Source organism: Laccaria bicolor, genomic scaffold (assembly GCF_000143565.1).
Source record: "Laccaria bicolor S238N-H82 LACBIscaffold_17 genomic scaffold, whole genome shotgun sequence".
NCBI classification, from domain to species: Eukaryota; Fungi; Basidiomycota; class Agaricomycetes; order Agaricales; family Hydnangiaceae; genus Laccaria; species Laccaria bicolor.
In genome coordinates, this window is record NW_001889888.1 from 730935 (window position 1) to 750452 (window position 19518).

The window sequence follows — 19518 nt, forward strand, 5'->3', positions numbered from 1 at the left end:
AGTATATGCGTCGACAATTGAACCAGAAAAAGTGAAAACATAAGGCAAACATAAGGTGACTTGAAAAACATAAGTATGTAAAGAGAAAACATAGAGGGTAAGTATGATACTTGAACAAATGTTTCATTGTTCAAGTTGTATATACAAAGCGTATGTTGAACCAGAAAAGTAAAAACATAAGATGACTTGAAAAAATACAAGTAAAGAGAAAACATAGCGGGTAATTATAAGTAGGAATCAGGAAATAACCGGCAAAGAGCATTCGGAAACGTTCCTTGAGTTTCAAGTCCGACTCCGAGGAGATGCCTTTGATCAATTGCAAATATTGAAATCCTGATTCCTGGCTGATACGCAAGGCGCACTGTAGACCTGTCATCGTCGCGTGATGACACAATCGGGTTAACCAAACAATAGACGCACTTTCGGAGACACAACCCACAAAACCGTTGACCACAACCTCCATTCCCGTTATGCATTGACCGTTGCTCCTTCTACCTCCTGTGATATGCTAATACTCCCACTTTATCCTAATCTTTAGAGTGTGCGAGGAACACCGCGGTTGAATCAATCTATCAAGTTTCAACGCTCCAATCACCAATGCCAATCCAGCAGTGCAGCGCAGTTATAGATCAGCCTTCCGAATCTTTCCTCAACCCACAGAGTTGTTCGTTGATAGTACCTCACAAATGGACCCACTTGCATCTCTCCACCCACCGCCTCACATGCCCAATCTTAATCCTACCCTAATCCACACATTCATAGCTCTCCAGCTTTCAGGCCCCTCAATCTTCCTGCTCATCCTCGCTACAGCCCTCCTCTGCAAAACTAGAATAAACCGCCACCCTGTGTGGTACAACTTCTGCGTCTCATGGGTCATCTTCGGGGTGTCATTTTCGCTGCTCACTTTGTGCGGAGAACAGTTCAAGTTTGAGCCAAGGAAAAGGGTGTGCTTCATCCAGGCGGGGTTGGTGTATGCTGCGCCGTTTTTGTGCGTATGCTCGATGTTCCTTTTGTAAGTGTGGTATTGACCTTGTGGGGATGCAGGGCTTCTTGGTGTTCACTTGGACTTGTTGTTCAAGTGCATCAGTAATTGAGCAAATCAGTTTCCACGGGTTTCTCAACCCTGGCAACCTCCGAAAACCACTAAAAACCTCGAAACATTGAAAAGTATCGAAACTTGGCAACCTATGTATCCTTTGGTGGAAACCTGCCGCCCAATAGCGTAAGATATACATGATCACTAGTCCCTGACCGGAGAAACCCTTAGACTATTCCTTTTCGGGTTTCCGGAAACCCCGGCAACTTCCAAAACCAGTAAAAACCCGGAATCTATTTTGCCATGTTACTGATGTGGGTGTTCAAGTTGTTTGTTGCGGCAAGCACGTTTCTACCCAAAGTGACCATGCGATCTTACCTGCTGCTGAGCGTATTATCGGTTCTCTCGAGTTCACCAACCAAGAAGAGGTACCCGAAGATTATAGCCTTTGTAGAAGCTCGTTCCTTTTTGCATCAAGCCGTTTGTTGACGTCTGCCAAGGTCCTCATATTTCCTTGGATCGCTTGGATCGTCGTACTTTGCGTAGTCTTCATGGTGAGCATATTAAACAGTCATTCTTCGGAGAATTCATTATCGTTTCAGTACACCTCGCGACACAGGGAATTGATTCAACTCTCGCCCAACGGGACCTTCTGCGTTTTGAGGCACCACATTGTGTAAGGCTTTTCCAAGGTCATCCAGCCAGTGAATTTACGTATACGACCAAGACCGAAGGTTACGTCCGCGTCAGCAACTATCGTTTCAATCAGTATAATCATCGCAGAAGGAAAGTTATCAATCAATTAATCAAGAATTGAAGCTGGCTGATGGTTGGGCGTATAGTGATCATTGGCATGCGCCTCTACCGATATCGAGCGGTGATTGAAATTTTCAGTCAAGCACTCGGAATGGCCATTAGGGTGCTGATTTTTACGTTGGCTGGTATCGTTTCCATTGCGTGAGTGGTTCTTCGGGCACCAGAGACAGTCGTGCTGAAACTTTCAAGTGTCAGCTTAGTGTTTGTGATAACTCGGAACCGGGGTGTTCAGTTTGATGTGGTGCTCGCTACTCGTAAGTCTATAATTCTTTGATACGTATCTCAATCTTCTCAACTTCCCGTCACCAGTCCCGCTTTCAACTGCCATCATATTCGGGAGCCAGATGGTCAGATATATCTTCGCGAGAAAAGAAATGCTGCATACCTGACTGACCTCGCCCCCCGCTAGGACCTCTTGCGTGGGCTGATATTCTGGAAACCAGCTGTAGGTCCAGGGAGCGCGAGCTCAGGTACCAGCTTTGAGTGGATAACCACGGCGTTCCTGCGAACGATATCAATTCGACGCCAGGTGTCTGGCTCCCGGGGCTCCGTCCCTCTCCCGGCTGAGCTTGAGAGTTCGAGGTCGACGGCAAATCTGACGTTGAGTGGAGACTCGGACGAGGAAGATTTGGAGCTTTGACGGGTCTGTCCAAGGCCGTTTTCAACTTTGAACTTTGGGCGAGTGCGTCGCCTTGTTTACATGTATTTGTATGATGCAAAGATAGCAACAACTTTTGATTCTAGTCCATTTTGAGAAGTGTGCTTGTCCCTGCAGTCGGCGGCGGTTCCCAGACCTTCCCAGACTCGAGTTCCCTTTCTTCATCCCTTCAAAGCTTCAAGTGACCCTTGCGAGGATCAATGATTTAATGAAGCCGATTTCTTGCAGTACCTTTTGGCTTGCCGCTTATGGGCGTTTCTTTGTCTACCGCTCGGTGGTGTATTTAAGAGCTGGGATGGTTGGATATGGGTATCGTTGTGTTTAACTGCTTTTCGAAAACCCCGCCCAACCACACTCACTCACTTACACACTCTCGGACTTGTCCATCGAAATGCAATTCACACTCGTTACATCTTTGCTCATTGCCTGCAGTGAGTCTTCCGGACTACCTGGGTTTCCTGCGCGCCTGCTTATCTTCCTTTTCCAGTGACCGTTCTCGTGGCTTCTTCGCCTATACCGGTGCCCGTCGCAGTTGCGGAGGCCATCGTACGTCCGCTCTCACATACTTTTTTGACTTGTGTATATTGACAAAATATCCTACCACCACAGCCTGATGCGTCGGAAGAAGCTCGAGGCTGCAGCGTATTTGGGTGCTTTTGAGACACGCGTGCTCGTCGTAACCATGGACTCAAAAAAGTCCGTCGACACCAGTCAACCCAAAGACTACTTGTGCGCCTACTACATCCCCTCACGGCGCCCATTCCCCATTCTCGCTCTCAAGCGCTAAAAACCAATATTCTTATTCGACATTCGTGGCCCACCCATATCAAGCCAACAACACACTCCTTCTCTCGCATATCTATGCATAACTTAAGCGCTGCAATTGCGCTCGTCCTGTCTTTTCGAATGCTGCTGTAGCATATATCGCATATGTTTTCGACTCTTTGCCTTTCTACTCGCTTCGCTTTTTGGCCGTTGCGCGCGTGCCACCCGCCCTCTCGTTAGATATATAGATTGCTCTTTCCATCTTTCGCATTCTGTTTCGGACATTGTATTATAGTCTCAATACTCGCGGGTTTCTTGTTGGAATGTAAATATTGAACACAAGGATTGTGAATTTTAACCCTTTGAATCTTGAAGAGCGCTATGTATGTACTATCACTGAACTGTAAGTATTTTGCAAATCGACCAACTCCTTGAGTCATTGCGAGCGCAGCGACATAGGGTGAAAGGCCGGACAAACAAATACATATTGATTGACACACGACATTTGCACGACATCAGAGAATATCGTATATCTCAACAAGTATTTACTCCTTATCCTTAAAATCTTAGATTTAGGTGGGGACTGATAGCGTTTGCAATAATAAAATTGTGACGTGCAGTTGCCACACAACTCGGAATGGCGAAGCACAGAGTGGATGCGTGATTACATAGGATTCCCCTGTCCAGTCACATCGCGTGACCGTCACCTGTAACCAAAATTTCCCTACTTCTTCCCTCCGCCTTGCAACGTCACCACGAAAATGGCAGCAGCAGCGGCCCTAGGCCCGCCCGCCTCCCCCTTCTCCACCCTCCTCCGCTCCTCCCGCTTCGCCTCCTACGACCCGTACATCCGACAAACATACTCATCCCCCCTACCAGCCTACTCCTCCCGAGGAAACTGGGGTCTCAAACGGCCCATCTCCCTGCGTCGTCGGAATGCGTTTATAACGCTGAAGAACTACGAAGAGCATGCGCAGTTTGTTGAGTGGAGTCATGCGGAGAGTCAGGTTAGGTTTGTGAGGCGGGTTGAGGCGATGAATATTTTGCCGAAGGTTGTTACGGGGACTGCGTGGGCGAAGGGGCTTGGGTGGGGGGAGGAGGGGGTTTGGAGTGTTGATTCGGAGTTTGGGGAGGCGCAGTGGGAGAGCGACCGGGAGAGGGAGGCGAATTTGGAAGGACCGCCAAAAAAAGTCGAGGCAAAGGAAGCAAAGCCGGAACAAGATGTGGACTTTAGAACGCTAGGGCAAAAAGGACCTGGCTCGTACTCGCCCAAACGACTCTACTCGACCAACGTGCAAGAGTTGATCCCGAATATAGAAGCCATGAGTCCTCGGGAGTTTGAAAAGTTTCTGACAAAGCTGAGGGGATCTAGGGAGGAGTTCGGGGAGCATTTGAGGGGAGTTATGAGGAGGCGTAACGGGGGTGAGAATGCGGGGGACGGGGAGAAGAGCATGTTTGAGCTCGCGCTTCAGAATGCTGAAGAGACGGATTATCATATGGCGTTTATTGGGGTACGGACCGCGGGGGAGTATCACCGGACCTTGAAGGACGATTTGAAGGCTGTCAAGGAGGCGCAGTCTTCTACGGACTATTCTACTCGTCTCAAGCACTACCCCATCGACGCCACCACCACTAAGAAGAACGGCGGGGGATGGCACCCCAAAATCAAACCACAACCCCACCGCACGGGCGGGCTCCTCTACTCCCACCCCACACTGCTCGAAACGTATTTTACGACGAAGCCGCAGTCGGGTATCGTCCTCCAGGAGCAATTTGTCGATTCAGGACGGTACAGTCTAAAACTCGGAGAGGTGGACGGCGCGAAAAAGACGTTTATCGCTTCGTTTGGTGGGTTGTTGGCGGACATGGCTGCTAAAGAGTCCGGGAACACGCCTCCCCTCGTGTCCAGCGTTAACTCTCCGAAGGGAGGGACGGTGGGTGAGGTGGAGAGGAGCGTGGCGCAGATGAGGATAAAGGCGTTGGATGTTGAGAAGCCCCCGAATGTGGTTGGGAGGAGGGGACAGGGGCTCAAGGCTGTGGGTCTGAGAGCGAGTGTGATGGTGGATGTGCCGCATGCGGAGAGGGCGCAGGAGAATGCGTTTTGGCCCGGGAGTTGGGAGTATGTGAGGGCTGAAAGGGTGGAGACGAAGCCGATGAGGTTGGCTAATCTTACTTCCCCGAGGACGTATGGGACGGGGAAACCGATGTATCAGGTGAAGCAGCCGACGGAGGAAGAGAAGAAAAAGAAGAACGCGAATATCCTTGGCGTTTTGAGAAAGTCGGTGGAGAAGGCTAACAAAAACGGTAAGGATGAAGCGGGGCCGGAGGATCTTTAACTATTACAGTAGTAAGAGCCTTGTGAGCGACCAGAATATCCATCAACCTCTCCGAGCCTACTCCGAGCCTGCAAGTTGATCCTTGTTGCAACCGTTCACTTCCTTTGCCACCCTTCCTCTCATTTTTTTTTCCATGTAGATACTACTCGGTTCATATCAATAACATTTATTATCGCCCTTTTCGTAGGTACTTTCGAAGGGGAATAGTGACGGGAGGGTGTTGCTCAACGTTGAACACGACGACAAAAGTTCTGGGGTGTGACGGTCCGGCGGGCCGCTCTCTCCGCATGGAGGAAACAAATGTAAATATAGATTGTCCAAATCGCCTCCATTGCCTCGTGTCTTCATCCTGTCCCTCTCCTAGATTATGCTTCTTGAGCCATAAGACTTTCTCTTCACTATCATTTCCTTTCTCCAACGTCATACGTCTCATCTTTCCACAAGCTCAAGTCTTCCTTCCCAGTCAATTCCCAGTCCTTTAGGGGCAAGTTCGAGCGCCAGAAAACAAGCCCAGATGTCTAGCGCACAGCCGCGTTTACTCGCCCTTTCCTATGGTGACATGACGACTGTTTGTCTAGTACGCATATATTCCTCTTATGTGGCTCATATCCAGCTCAAGACCCTTGAAAATAGCTCACTGCTTTCAGTGTTGCTTCGTCTATCCCGCAAAAGTGGGTTATACCCAGAATGTATCATTCTAAAAGACGTTGTACATGAAGACAATTGTGCTGTTGCCCCGGGGCACTTTGGGGAGGTTTGGAAAGGGAAGTTTCGCAATCAACAAGTTTGTCTCAAGGTCGTCAAGATCTATAAGCAATCTGATGTTCATCGCCTTTTGAAAGTGGGCTTCTTCCGTTTCCATGCAACAATGATGGTTTTGACTTCAACTATTTTAGGTTTTTGCTAAGGAAGCAATTTTGTGGAGCCGGCTTTCACATCAAAATTTGCTTCCATTTTATGGCATATATTATCTCACATATGGTCACGGCCGAGTATGTCTGGTCTCTCCATGGATGAATAACGGAAACATAAAGGAGTATCTCCTCGAAAATCCACAGGTGGATCGTGTCCTCCTGGTGCGTTTTTGTTGTGATGGGGAAAACAAATCGCTCTGATTTGGTGAAGGTGTCCGATGTTGCCGCTGGAGTGTTGTACCTGCATCAAAAAGTAAAAATTGTTCATGGAGATTTAAAGGGGGTGAATCTCCATTTTTCTATGTTCCGGAAAACACTGTTAAATTGATTAACAGGTGAACATTCTTGTAACAGAATCCGGGAAAGCCTGTCTTGCAGACTTCGGTCTTTCTAATCACGTTGATGCTGAAATACTAACGTGGACATCCGAAAGTTCTGCAAATACTGGTCGGACTGTTCGTTGGCAAGCTCCAGAATTATTCAATCCGGAAAACGGGAAATCCAAGTCAACAAAAGAGACTGATGTTTATGCCTTTTCTTGTGTATGTTATGAGGTATGTGTCATATGTCCAGTGCCGGGTTTCTTTGCACATTTAAATTTTATGAAGATCTTTACCTGTCAGGTTCCGTTTCATGAGATACCCCGGGACTTTACCGTCATGATGAAAGTCATGGAGGGTAAACGTCCTTCTCGCCCGGCGAAGAATAGCGTGCCTTTCGTTGAATGGGGGCTCACAGACTCTATGTGGAGGTTGATGGAGCAGTGCTGGGATCGAGATCCGAAGAATCGTCCTACGATGAGCAGCATTTCCAGGAAGGGCTTTCTTTCTTCGCTTGTTGACAATAGACCCCCGGGAAAGGGGGAAGCTCTTTCGCCACCACAATTCCGCGGAGCCATGCATGGATTTTTATAAGTGTTTACTGTTGCCCCAATCATATAATATTACATGTGTTCTCGTGAATTCAACGCACCTGAGTATCACAAGTCCGAGATTATTTGTTGTAAGCGCCTTGGGTGATGTTCAATTCGCATCATACTTACTTCTGTCGTTGGACAGCCAGATGGCCAACGTCATTGCCCACTTGAATGGCGACGGTGCTTTGGCCTTTACCTACTGAACGTTCGTTCGATGGAAAAAACGCGAGCAGGACGTGCGAAATCGGTTGACCGTGCGGATACGATGAAGATGTGCTCTCTGAAGCAATTAGAGGCGGAAGACATGATAATCAACGCCGGAAACGTTGTGTCAATGTTCGCTGAAGAGGTTGAAAACATGCACGTGACCTAAGTTCAAAAACAGAATTTCATTCAACGATTGAATAGACATACAAACTCCACTGGTTCATGGGGAGTAGGGAAAGAATAGAAACCAGAAATGCAGCGGTAGTGGTACCGGCGCAACAGCAGCGGACGTGAATGGATATGGGGGCGAAGTGAGTGTTCAAGACGAACATGCATCTCCTCCCACATCGCCTGACTCGCACTTATACCCACAAACATCTCCTCGTCCACCGTTGGTGCCCAGGGAGAGTCATCTCTCGACTTCACAGCCTACCAAAAAAGAAAAAGGCATCGTGTCAGAATCGACAGAGGACATGGAGAAGAAAAGAGAAGACGAAACCTTGCTCAAAAGTCCTCCCTCCTCTCAGTCTCCTGCTTAAGATACCCAAGCAACACCGTCTGATGTTGAACATCCAATAACGCCTCATCAACTTGTTCCTTCGTGAACTGCGGTGGCGGGTCCGAGCACGTCACGGTCCCGACTGTGGAGACTTGGGCACTGATGTCGTTTGATTCGATCTACCAAAGGGTTACATAGGTAGATGAAAGAATGAAGGATGAAAGGAGTGAACGCACCATGCTGAAGTTCCCCGACCTCGTCCTCTGAACCGATCTTGATTGCTTTGCCAATGTCCGCGAGGTGAAGGGTGAGTAGGTGGCTGTCAGCTTCTTCAACACCCAGCGAGGCGCACGGGCGACGGCTTGGCTGATTTTTTCTCCTGTCACGAAATGGGCTAAACGAGGTAGAGAGGGATATCAAGGACTTACAGTAGAGAATATCTGCATCTCTTTATCTTATATCTCATGAAGCAATTCGGTGCTTTGTGGGTAGGCGCTGATGAAGGCGTGATACGAGGTGCTCTTGAACAAACGGATGAGCAGGGGGTCGGTGTATCTCGGAAGAGGTGATGTCTGTTCGATATCCGCGTAGGTAAGACAGCGAAAGCAGGGGAGAGGGGAACGAACCTTGCCCCTGGATATCAGCTGAACCAGCTTCAACGTCTTCAAAGCCCCATCTGCAACGCCGAGGGATCTCAAAGTACTCTTCGGCTTCAGGCCAGCGTTTCAGTGCAGCGAGCGCGATACCGCCAGCATAGTGATATGTGAGGTCGACGTTGTAGTGCAGATCTGAAATGTTGATGTCGACGTTGAAGATGGGGTTTTCGTTTCGAGTACTGGCAGGGCTTCGATGCACTCCGTGAGTGTGATAACGTGAAAGGGAGGACGGCGACGTACGGTCAAGAATATGGGGTGGATGGTGGTCAGGAATCATGGATCGGAAGGATAGCGAGAGACAAGCTTGTAAGATGGATGGATGGTCAGCTTTAGCTGTGAGAGGTCGTTCGTGACAATCAGAAAAGAGACAGCCTGCGCCATTCGACTGGCCAGCCATGCTTCTTATACCCTTGGCGAGGATGGTTACTATAGTATGATGAGAAGCTGTTCAATGAGCATTATGGCTATAGACACGTACCGCAATCTGGCGCCACACGAGCTTGTTCTGGGCTGAAGTTCCTGCACAAGTCGACGATCACCGGCCACGGTGGCTGCGGCACCCCTTGGAGAGTCATATGTGCCGTCCTACCTGATAATCAGATATACTGTTCGAACCTTTGAGGAATGGGACTCACAGGATGTCAGGATGCGACGAGCTCCAAAGTGGTCGCCGTCACAGCTAACACCGAAGGCGGATCTTGATCACCAGGTAACACGCTGGCTAGGTGTGATCGCGGTTATTTTTTGGCAGGATATTGCCTAGAGTAAGATTGAGGGCCGAAATGCTATTGGCCGCCGTGATGCACAACCTGATCGATGCTGGTAAGGTTTCCTGGCGCCATTGTTCCTTCGCCTGTGTCGAATTTTGATAAAAAAGAGTCATAAGCATCGCAGCTAAGAGTATCAAAACACTATTCGCAGTCAGTTACGACCTTCAACTAGCTCGCTCGTTCCAGACACCCACACCCACGCGCTCTGTTGATTATAGTCGTGTGACTCACTGTTATAGTTCAGCCAACTACCGATCGATCTGTAGTGATCTGCCTCGGCGCTCAGTTGCGCGTAGGCGAAAGCGATATCGGACCAGCGTTCGACGATGTAGGACGATGTCGAGGAACACGAGAGCTTCGTGGAGGTTTCGCGAATCGTAATATTCAAATTGACGTAACAAATCACGAGGGTCACGTTGTGTCACAAGAATCTCAAGAAAGAAATTTCAGATTGCCACAGGCTCGTCCTACAAGAGAAATACGTTGATTAAGGACGGTTTCGTTTGAAGATTGAGGGAGAGGACGGTGCGGAAAAGGCGTTTATGGCTTCGTTTGGTGGGTTGTTGACGGAGATGAGTGCGCAAACACGCCTCCTCTCGTTTCAACGCAAGTTCAACGTCAACTCTCATGCGGAGGCCTCTCTCACACTACAACGGATGGCAGCGGATACGAAACTTGCAAGTAAGTCAATAATCCTAAACTTTGCACCTGACGCATACTTATCTTGCTTGACGAACGTTTGAGGTTGAGGGCAGTACGACCGCGATCAGTTTCCGAGTGCCCGAACAGCCGTTACTGGGGCACAAACGAATGTGGGCCTAATATGCCTATTGGGGCAGCACTACCCACTTTATGATCGACGGAGGGCGTTGGGTGCAACGTAGGCGCTGAAAACCACACCCCATTTGTAGCCAACGTTAGGATCAGCTAACATGTTATCAGAGTTTCATCAAGCTATAAAACGACGATCTGGGTTGCTGGGAACCCCTGCACTGGCATTCGCAGACCAAAGGGCGAAATGAGTTCCCTATCTCCTCTCTCCGATGCTCCCCTTCAGCATATTGTCAAATTGAAGGATGATATTGACATGGATGCCCATATTGTGACTTTCAACAACGCAAGGGGTAACGGTCATATCGTCCATCGCAAGTGGGACCCTAGGTTCTTGAATGCATACCTGGGTGAGTTTCAATGTTCCAGCACATACAGAGTCTGTGTACCTGACTATATTACTCAATATTTCGGCAGGTACCTTCAGTGAAGCAGTGCTTGAAGAAATCAAAGGCCATCCGAATGCCGAGTTCGTAACGGAGGATAGCGAACAAAGCGACGAATTTGAAGTGACAACTCAGTTAGTCATGGTCCCTCCGATCCCCACAATCTCCCATCGTTAATCGAGTTGATACAGGAATGACGCAGGATGGGGAGTGTCTCGTATTAATCATGTGAAGTCCCTGAAGGGGAAATCGGACCAATTGACGAACTACGATTATGAGTATGACTCGACCAGTGAAGTCGGATCCGGCGTGGATATCTATATTCTTGGTTCGTTGTGTTCCACTCGTCGTTGTGATGATTTTCACCCTAAGTAAACTTATCTGCAGATTCGGGCATGTATTCTCTGACCTTCTCAGTCCTTATTTTTATAATTCTGATTGTGTTCCCTGATCAGGAATATGCACTGAACATGTAAGTGACTTACCGTTAAGCGACCTCGATAGCTGATATGCAATTTGTGATAGGTGGATTTCGGTGGACGCGCTACGTGGGGGATTACAATCAGTGTGTCAAATATATTTTGCCAAATCGCCAAGCACTGAATTTACATTTCATTATTTTGCGGGTCCAGATGGGACGGACGTGAGCGTGCCTCTTGCATAGGAGAGCTATTGCCATTGATTTTCTCTTCAGGGCGTTGACGTTAAGGGTCATGGTACGCACGTCGCGTCAGTGAATTTTATAACTCGCTCCAGTATCCTGCTTACAAAATGTTATCAAAGTGGCATAGCAGGCGGTTCGCGATGGGGAATTGCAAAAGTGATTGAATCTCACATTGGCAAAGAATGATACTCATTGATTATTGTGCTTTGCTCAGGGAGCCAACCTGATTGCGGTGAAGGTCTTGGATGACGAAGGGTGACCATCTCCATTTGTTTCTGGGAATGGGAGAGTACTAATTGAAAATCCGACGTTCAAGTCATGGTCGCCAATCCTACAAGTAAGCTTTGATTATCCTTCAAGTGATTGTATGTTTGACCATGCGTCGCCCAGCCTGATAGGACTTGAATACGTCTTCATGCGTCGCCTGTTTGACGGACGGTCGTCAATCATCAATATGAGCTACGGAGGCCAACAAGGCCAAAGCGAGATCATAGATTTTGCATTGATGAGGGTAAGAGTAAATTCACAATAAAATTCTATCGAAATTCTCATCGTCGCAAAAGATCACTTCAGTCGGCATTCATGTCACGGTAGGCGTCTATCCAATCTAATAAAACAATTTTTGAAGGAACATTTATCAGGTGGCAGCTGGCAACAAAAACGTTGATGCGAAGGATACATCTCCCGCCAATTGTCCCTGTGTTAACACAGTTGGGGCGACAGATATCAACGATGACAGATATATTAAAGAACACGACGACGATACGATAACTGGGTCGAATTTCGGTGAGCTGCTTTGCGGCCTCGGAGTTGAGCTTCAGTTGACGGGCTATCTATTATACGCAGGTCCTTGCGTTGACTTCTTCGCCCCTGGGTTTCAGATTACGAGCTGCTCCATTAAAAAGGACAAGGTACTTGTAAAAGCCACTCCTGAATCCATTTTTGAATTTTATCGACATGCTTAAAAAGAACGGAAAATACACAAAATCTACAAAGAAAGACGGCACCTCAATGGTTTTTATTCCTCACTTCCTGTCTGGCGGTATTTAATTATTTCCCAAATTTTATTAGGCGGCGCCGCTTGTCGCTGGAGTAATAGCCGCCATTATTTCGCTGGTGGGAGACATCCCACCTCCAGGAATGACGAACATCCTCAAAGCACTCTGCTTGAGGAACATTTTGGGTCGCATTCGTGAGAAAGTTTTCTGAATTTCTTGCGTATTTTACCCTCATTATGAATATTCCAGCTGACGACGGGACTCCCAATGCTCTCATACGCGGAGCTCTGCATGTCCCAATTGCCTTTTCCTTGACATCAGATTGGGCAAGTATGGCCATTAACAACCGGAATACCACCCTCAGCCGAATCAAAGCCAATAAATACGACGAGAATACATCTACAACATCTAAATCGGTTCAATACGGGATAGAGGGAAGTCGTGTATACCATGACTGTACCATTCCGTGAGTACAACTGCTGCGTTGTCCCGTGAAATCGAATTCAATACCACCGAACTAGCCTCATGTTTGTGAGCGTGGACTTGTCTGTCGACATTTCGCTCTGCCACGGTAGCGATGGTAAAGAGGACGAAGATCAGGCGGGAATGGCAACGGCGACCTTCGCATCCGTGAGCCGACTTCCATTCCTCATAAATGTACTTTACCTACGCTCACGTTATTTCAGGAAGAATATGTGAGTGCAGGGATAAGCGATAACGTGAGGAATGACGACGATTATAATGATTGTCCCCTCGAATCGTCTTGAGATATTGATGCGGGTTCAAATTGTGCAAGAAACTGCCAGGGGGCAAACTTGATGGTCTTTGCGAACTCCGTGTTCAAAATAAATACAAATCTTTGTTAAGAAAAAGCTTGCAACTCTTTCAGTGCCAGTTTTGATTATTCTAGGCGCAACATGCTGTCTAAGCACCAAATTTCACTATATAGTATAGCCTCTTAAGCGTGTTTCCTGACAGATTTCTCTCAAATAGAAAATAAATTTATGTTACAATTATCTATTTATATTCCCCCAAATATATTCAGAGTCCACTGTCGACGAGTTGTGAAGCTAGAAGGTATTTTTCCAAACTAGGTAACACCGCTGGTAGGCACGTTGTAATACTGATAATCCTGGCTGAGTGGTTTCGCGACATTTAGAAAGATATTCATACTGATGTTTTACAGTATGTTAAAGAAAAGATCTGAAAAAAACTGTGTGTACCAACTCTCGAAACATTTATATACATGGTGAAAAAAAATGGGCCAAAAGGATGTTTATTCAAAGTTGCCACCATCATCAGACAGTGACCACTGCAACTACCTGACCAGTGACCACATTGCAATTGGCAAGGATTCTAAGGCCCGGGGTCGCTCTTCTGGAAAATGGAGGCGATTATGTTTAACTTTGGTGTAACTTGTGGCTTTCACCCTTTTTTTCGCTTGCACAAGCTCAAAATAGTAAATTGTGAAACTAACATTCAAGACAGTACGACATCCATCAAATTGGCGGTGTACTGTGACATCGTCTTCATCGCCTCGTGTCCTCATCGTGTCCCTCTTCAAGATTACGCGCCCTTCGCCACAAGACTTCTCAAGTTCACCGTCATGCTCCTCTCTCCAGCGTAGGCACTGTCTCATTTTCTTTTCTCCGACGTACGTCTCATCTTTCATGGTGCTTGCCCTCGACAGGTCCACAAGCGCAAGTCTTCCTGCCCAGTCCTTTTGGGACACGTTCAGACCAAAGAACAAGGACGATATGCGCAACAAGCAAGCTCAGAGGGCTCTCGCACGGCAGCGTTTACTCACCCTTGCCTATGGTGACATGGAGACTGTCCGTATGGTACGCATATATTCCTCTTATGTGGCTCATATCCCGCTCAAGACCCTTGAAAATAGCTCCCTAATAGTTATGCAGTGCGTCTGACGTCTACTGACATACATCTAACAATGACTGAAATTTGTTAGGAACTCGATGCCATCGCCCGAGATTGGATAAAGCCACCGCCAGAGGCAGTTTTCAGTTTACGCGTTCCAGTCGAGTATGCTTCCCTTCATGCTACAGTAAGCTTGCAAAGAGATCTTCATACGATCTCAGTTGCTTACTTGGGTTTGAAGCGATGGGTATCTGGTCCCAACATTTACGTAGGTTCTGGTTCTTATTCAAGCCCGGACGGTTCACTGAATATATATTCATAGCTTACAGGCGAGGACTCGTATCAAATCGCAGTCATGGGTGTACAAGGGCTTCGCGTCGAGATCGTCAGTGGCCCTCCTCCACCTCCAGACTCGGATGAGCCACCGTGAGTGAAGTTGAGATGCAGTGATTTATCAATCTCATCTCCTTTCGAAATATGTAGCCCACCTCCGTAAGCTATTCTTTACATCGCGCCATCCACGTCCCGAGACCATTTTACAGTCCGCCTCCTGAAATGCCCGCTACGTCCAGTCTGGAGTTGACGCCAGGTGAACATGTCGCACTCGACATCATAAACTCTGACGAACTTGACGTCATTGATCCACAAGTACTCATACGTTACATTATAGTTCAATGGTACTCCACATGGTCAATTGTACCTATGTACCATAGAGCTACCCCAATGGGGCCAATGCTATCTACACACTATTGAATAAAGTTGGGCCCAATGCATGCTTTTACCTTAAGGTGAGATGGTGTGGCCCAATTGTGAAATATCCCACAACATTGGGCCCAATTGCTATTTAACACATGATCATATGGTGGACCGACGAAAAAGTAGGCCGAAAGATATATCCGAAGACAGGGGGGGTCACTACTATGGCACCAATTTATCTGCCTTCTCAATCCTTGCTTTGATCCGAAGCTCCTCTTCATTCAGCATGATCATAGTATCCAACTGCCTCAACTGATCCTCTACGTGTGCCATTGCCTCCAAAAGAGCATTTCAAGCTCTCAAACCCACCTCATATTCCCGATGCAATACCCTGTGGGCTATTCGGGCTTATTCCAGTGGGTTGGTAAGTCTTCCCACATCAGGCAACATGACGTCAAAAAATGAGGCCATCTTCGGCTCAAATTCAAATCCGACATGTTAAAACCAAAGATTTTGTCAGCTGGTAGTGCCGAAATCCTTCCGGAAATATTGCGTTGCCTCCCAAAGACTATGTGCACTCAATAGATATTAAGACCGAGGATTTCATCCACTGGTTGTGCCGAAGTACCTGCGGAAATGTGGTGTTGCCTCTCAAAGAATATGTGCACTCAACACATGTTAAAACCGAAGATTTCGTCAGCTCATAGTGCCGAAGTACCTCCAGAAATATTGTGTGGCCTCTCAAAGAATATGTGCACTCAACACATGCTAAAACCGAAGATTTCGTTGGCTTGTAGTGCCGAAATCCCTCTGGAAATATTGTGTTGCCTCCCAAAGACTATGTGCACTCAATAGATATTAACACCGAGGATTTCTTCAGCTGGTAGTGCCGAAGTACCTCCGGAAATATTGTGTTACCACTGAGAATATGTGCATTCAATACAAGTTAAAACCGAAGATTTCGTCGGCTCGTAGTGACGAAATACCTCCGGGAATATTGTGTTGCCTTGCAAAGAATATGTGCACTCAGCACATGTTAAAACGGAGGATTTCGTCAGCTCATAGTGCCGAAGTACCTCCAGAAATATTGTGCGGCCTCTCAAAGAATATGTGCACTCAACACATGTTAAAATCGAAGAGTTCGTCGGCTTGTAGTGCCGAAATCCCTCTGGAAATATTGTGTTGCCTTGCAAAGAATATGTGCACTCAACACATGTTAAAACCGAAGATTTCCTCGGCTCGTAGTGCCGAAGTACCTCCAGAAATATTGGGTTGCCTCTCCGAGAATATGTGCACAACACATGTTAAAACAGAAGATTTCGTTGGCTCGTAGTGCCGAAGTACCTCCGGGAATATTGTGTTGCCTTGCAGAAAATATGTGCATTCATTACATGTTAAAACTGAAGATTTCATTGGCTGGTAGTGCCGAAATACCTCCAGAAATATTGTTTTGCCTCTCAAAGAATATGTGCACTCAACACATGTTAAAACCGAAGATTTCGTCAGCTTGTAGTGCCGAAGTACCTCCAGGAATATAGTGTTGCCTCCCAGAAAATATGTACATTCATTACATGTTACAACCGAAGATTTCATGGGCTGGTAGTGCCGAAATATCTCCGGAAATATTGTGTTGCCTCCCAAAGACTATGTGTAGTCAATAGATATCAAAGCCGAAGATTTTGTCGGCTTGTAGTGCCGAAGTACCTCCGGAAATATTGTGTTGCCTCTTGGAGACTATGTGCACTCAACACATGTCAAAACCGAAAGTTTTGTCGGCTGGTTGTGCCGAAGTCCCTCTGGAAATATTGTGTTGCCTCCCAAAGTCTATGTGCACTCAATGGATATTAAAACTGAAGAGTTCGTCGCCTTGTAGTACCGAAGTATGTCCGGAAATATTGTGTTGCCTCTCCAAGAATATGTGCACTCAACACATGTTAAAACCGAAGATTTCGTCGGCTTGTAGTGCCGAAGTACCTCCGGAAATATTGTGTTGCCTCTTGGAGACTATGTGCACTCAACACATGTCAAAACCGAAAATTTCGTCGCCTGGTTGTGCCGAAATCCTTCTGAAAATATTGTGTTGCCTCCCAAAGACTATGTTCACTCAGCACATGTTAAAACCAAGGATTTCGTCAGCTCATAGTGCCGAAGTACCTCCAGAAATATTGTGCGGCCTCTCAAAGAATATGTGCACTCAACACATGTTAAAACCGAAGATTTCGTCGGCTTGTAGTGCCGAAGTACCTCCGGAAATATTGTGTTGCCTCTTGGAGACTATGTGCACTCAACACATGTCAAGACTGAAAATTTCGTCAGCTGGTTGTGCCGAAATCCCTCTGGAAATATTCTATTGCCTCCCAAAGACTATGTGCACTCAATAGATATTGACACTGAGGATTTTGTCAGCTGGTAGTGCCGAAGTACCTCTGGAAATATTGTGTTGCCTCTCCAAGAATATGTGCACTCAACACATGTTAAAACCGAAGATTTCGTCGGCTCGTAGTGCCGAAGTACCTCCGGGAATATTGTGTTGCCTCCCAGAAAATATGTGCATTCATTACATGTTAAAACCGAAGATTTCATGGGCTGGTAGTGCCGAAATATCTCCGGAAATATTGTGTTGCCTCCCAAAGACTATGTGTAGTCAATAGATATCAAAGCCGAAGATTTTGTCGGCTGGTAGTGCCGAAGTACCTCCAGAAATATTGTGCCGCCTCTCAAAGAATATGTGCACTCAACACATGTTAAAACCGAAGATTTCGTCGGCTTGTAGTGCCGAAGTACCTCAAGGAATACCGTGTTGCCTCCCAGAAAATATGTGCATTCAATTACATATTAAAACCGAAGATTTCATCGGTTGGTTGTGCCGAAATACCTCCGGAAATATGGTGTTGCCTCACAAAGACTATGTGCACTCAATACATGTTAAAATCGAAGGTTTCGGTGGCTGGCAATGCCAAAATACATCTGGGAATATTGTTTTGCTTCTCGGAAAACATGTGCACTTTCAATAAGTCAAAGTAGCTGTGAAACCCGAAGATTTCAGCTTCTGTTAGTGCCGAAATTCTTGTTTGATTTCCTGGAAACATCGTTTGATGTTCCGGGAACATTGTTTAACCCCCCGGGAACATTGTTTGACCTTCCCAGAACCTTGTCTGACCATACGCAACTGTTGTTTCACCTTCTGGGGAATATTCATACCCACCATCATCATTGGTTGATCTTCTGAGCCGCCATGTAGTATAAAAGAAATTGTTGAAAATTCACCGTAGTGAAGGTTATACCTAACCTTTTGAGTTCACACACTGGATACATATCAATGTGGTTGAACAGAAGTAAGTTTACCATCTGCTTGCAACTCCAGAAAAAGACTGGGGGTGAGGGAGACCATTCAATCTCTTTCTTGATCCATCAATGCGTCAGTGAGCAGTTACTCATCTTGTAGTATTATCATGAAATGCTTTCAAATCTCCAAAATTTATCTGTCTTGAAATTCATCTGGCAACACGATATTTCTGGAGGCATTTCGGCATTACCAGCCAACGAAATCTTCGGTTTTAATATCTATTGACTGCACATAGTCTTTGGGAGGCAACACAATATTTCCGGAGGTATTTCGGCACTACCAGCCTATGAAATCTTCGGTTTTAACATGTGTTGAATGCAGATATTTTCTGGGAGGCAACACAATAGTCCCAGAGGTACTTTGGCACTACCAGCCAACGAAATCTTCAGCTTTGATATCTATTGACTACACATAGTCTTTGGGAGGCAACACAATATTTCCGGAGATATTTCGGCACTACCAGCCCATGAAATCTTCGGTTTTAACATGTAATGAATGCACATATTTTCTGGGAGGCAACACAATATTCCCGGAGGTACTTCGGCACTACAAGCCGAGGAAATCTTCGGTTTTAACATGTGTTGAGTGCACATATTCTCAGAGAGCCAACACAATATTTCCGGAGGTACTTCGGCACTACCAGCCGACAAAATCTTCGGCTTTGATATCTATTGACTACACATAGTCTTTGGGAGGCAACACAATATTTCCGGAGATATTTCGGCACTACCAGCCCATGAAATCTTCGGTTTTAACATGTAATGAATGCACATATTTTCTGGGAGGCAACACAATATTCCCGGAGGTACTTCGGCACTACAAGCCGAGGAAATCTTCGGTTTTAACATGTGTTGAGTGCACATATTCTCAGAGAGCCAACACAATATTTCCGGAGGTACTTCGGCACTACCAGCCGACAAAATCTTCGGCTTTGATATCTATTGACTACACATAGTCTTTGGGAGGCAACACAATATTTCCGGAGATATTTCGGCACTACCAGCCCATGAAATCTTCGGTTTTAACATGTAATGAATGCACATATTTTCTGGGAGGCAACACAATATTCCCGGAGGTACTTCGGCACTACAAGCCGAGGAAATCTTCGGTTTTAACATGTGTTGAGTGCACATATTCTCAGAGAGCCAA

General features: G+C 46.6%; 7 protein-coding genes across 7 annotated transcripts; 6 read left to right on the forward strand and 1 right to left on the reverse strand.

The window, feature by feature from the left end:
- Positions 1-722: 722 nt before the first annotated feature.
- LACBIDRAFT_328614 (uncharacterized protein) lies at positions 723-2492 on the forward strand (the record flags this gene model as incomplete). The annotated part of the gene is made up of 6 exons (XM_001882506.1): positions 723-1012; positions 1381-1516; positions 1608-1712; positions 1955-1993; positions 2085-2106; positions 2302-2492. 6 exons carry the CDS (start codon positions 723-725, stop codon positions 2490-2492), a joined length of 783 nt encoding a protein of 260 aa, XP_001882541.1.
- Positions 2493-2637: 145 nt separating this feature from the next.
- Positions 2638-3297, forward strand: LACBIDRAFT_299793 (uncharacterized protein; the record flags this gene model as incomplete). The annotated part of the gene is made up of 3 exons (XM_001882507.1): positions 2638-2941; positions 2998-3056; positions 3120-3297. Exon 3 carries the CDS (start codon positions 3124-3126, stop codon positions 3295-3297), a length of 174 nt encoding a protein of 57 aa, XP_001882542.1. The 5' UTR covers positions 2638-2941; positions 2998-3056; positions 3120-3123.
- Positions 3298-4036: 739 nt separating this feature from the next.
- LACBIDRAFT_294619 (uncharacterized protein) lies at positions 4037-5611 on the forward strand (the record flags this gene model as incomplete). The annotated part of the gene is made up of 1 exon (XM_001882508.1): positions 4037-5611. One exon carries the CDS (start codon positions 4037-4039, stop codon positions 5609-5611), a length of 1575 nt encoding a protein of 524 aa, XP_001882543.1.
- Positions 5612-6125: 514 nt separating this feature from the next.
- On the forward strand, positions 6126-7439 carry LACBIDRAFT_299795 (uncharacterized protein; the record flags this gene model as incomplete). The annotated part of the gene is made up of 5 exons (XM_001882509.1): positions 6126-6452; positions 6508-6687; positions 6737-6808; positions 6861-7079; positions 7134-7439. The coding sequence occupies 5 exons, from the start codon at positions 6126-6128 to the stop codon at positions 7437-7439; spliced, it is 1104 nt and encodes a 367-aa protein (XP_001882544.1).
- Positions 7440-7518: 79 nt separating this feature from the next.
- On the reverse strand, positions 7519-9378 carry LACBIDRAFT_328616 (uncharacterized protein; the record flags this gene model as incomplete). Its single annotated transcript, XM_001882667.1, has 9 exons — positions 7519-7535; positions 7642-7810; positions 7856-8077; positions 8204-8326; positions 8384-8541; positions 8576-8587; positions 8774-9001; positions 9044-9229; positions 9282-9378. 9 exons carry the CDS (start codon positions 9376-9378, stop codon positions 7519-7521), a joined length of 1212 nt encoding a protein of 403 aa, XP_001882702.1.
- A 1213-nt stretch (positions 9379-10591) lies between these two features.
- On the forward strand, positions 10592-13219 carry LACBIDRAFT_299797 (uncharacterized protein; the record flags this gene model as incomplete). Its single annotated transcript, XM_001882510.1, has 18 exons — positions 10592-10754; positions 10822-10924; positions 10982-11118; positions 11178-11183; positions 11246-11262; positions 11316-11355; positions 11423-11433; positions 11485-11610; positions 11669-11709; positions 11771-11791; positions 11845-11965; positions 12018-12044; positions 12096-12365; positions 12424-12468; positions 12526-12646; positions 12702-12918; positions 12974-13082; positions 13139-13219. The coding sequence occupies 18 exons, from the start codon at positions 10592-10594 to the stop codon at positions 13217-13219; spliced, it is 1656 nt and encodes a 551-aa protein (XP_001882545.1).
- A 903-nt stretch (positions 13220-14122) lies between these two features.
- LACBIDRAFT_328618 (uncharacterized protein) lies at positions 14123-15910 on the forward strand (the record flags this gene model as incomplete). The annotated part of the gene is made up of 11 exons (XM_001882511.1): positions 14123-14293; positions 14350-14367; positions 14419-14514; positions 14569-14595; positions 14650-14753; positions 14811-14819; positions 14870-14975; positions 15041-15115; positions 15309-15447; positions 15609-15718; positions 15821-15910. The coding sequence occupies 11 exons, from the start codon at positions 14123-14125 to the stop codon at positions 15908-15910; spliced, it is 945 nt and encodes a 314-aa protein (XP_001882546.1).
- Between the last annotated feature and the right edge of the window lie 3608 nt (positions 15911-19518).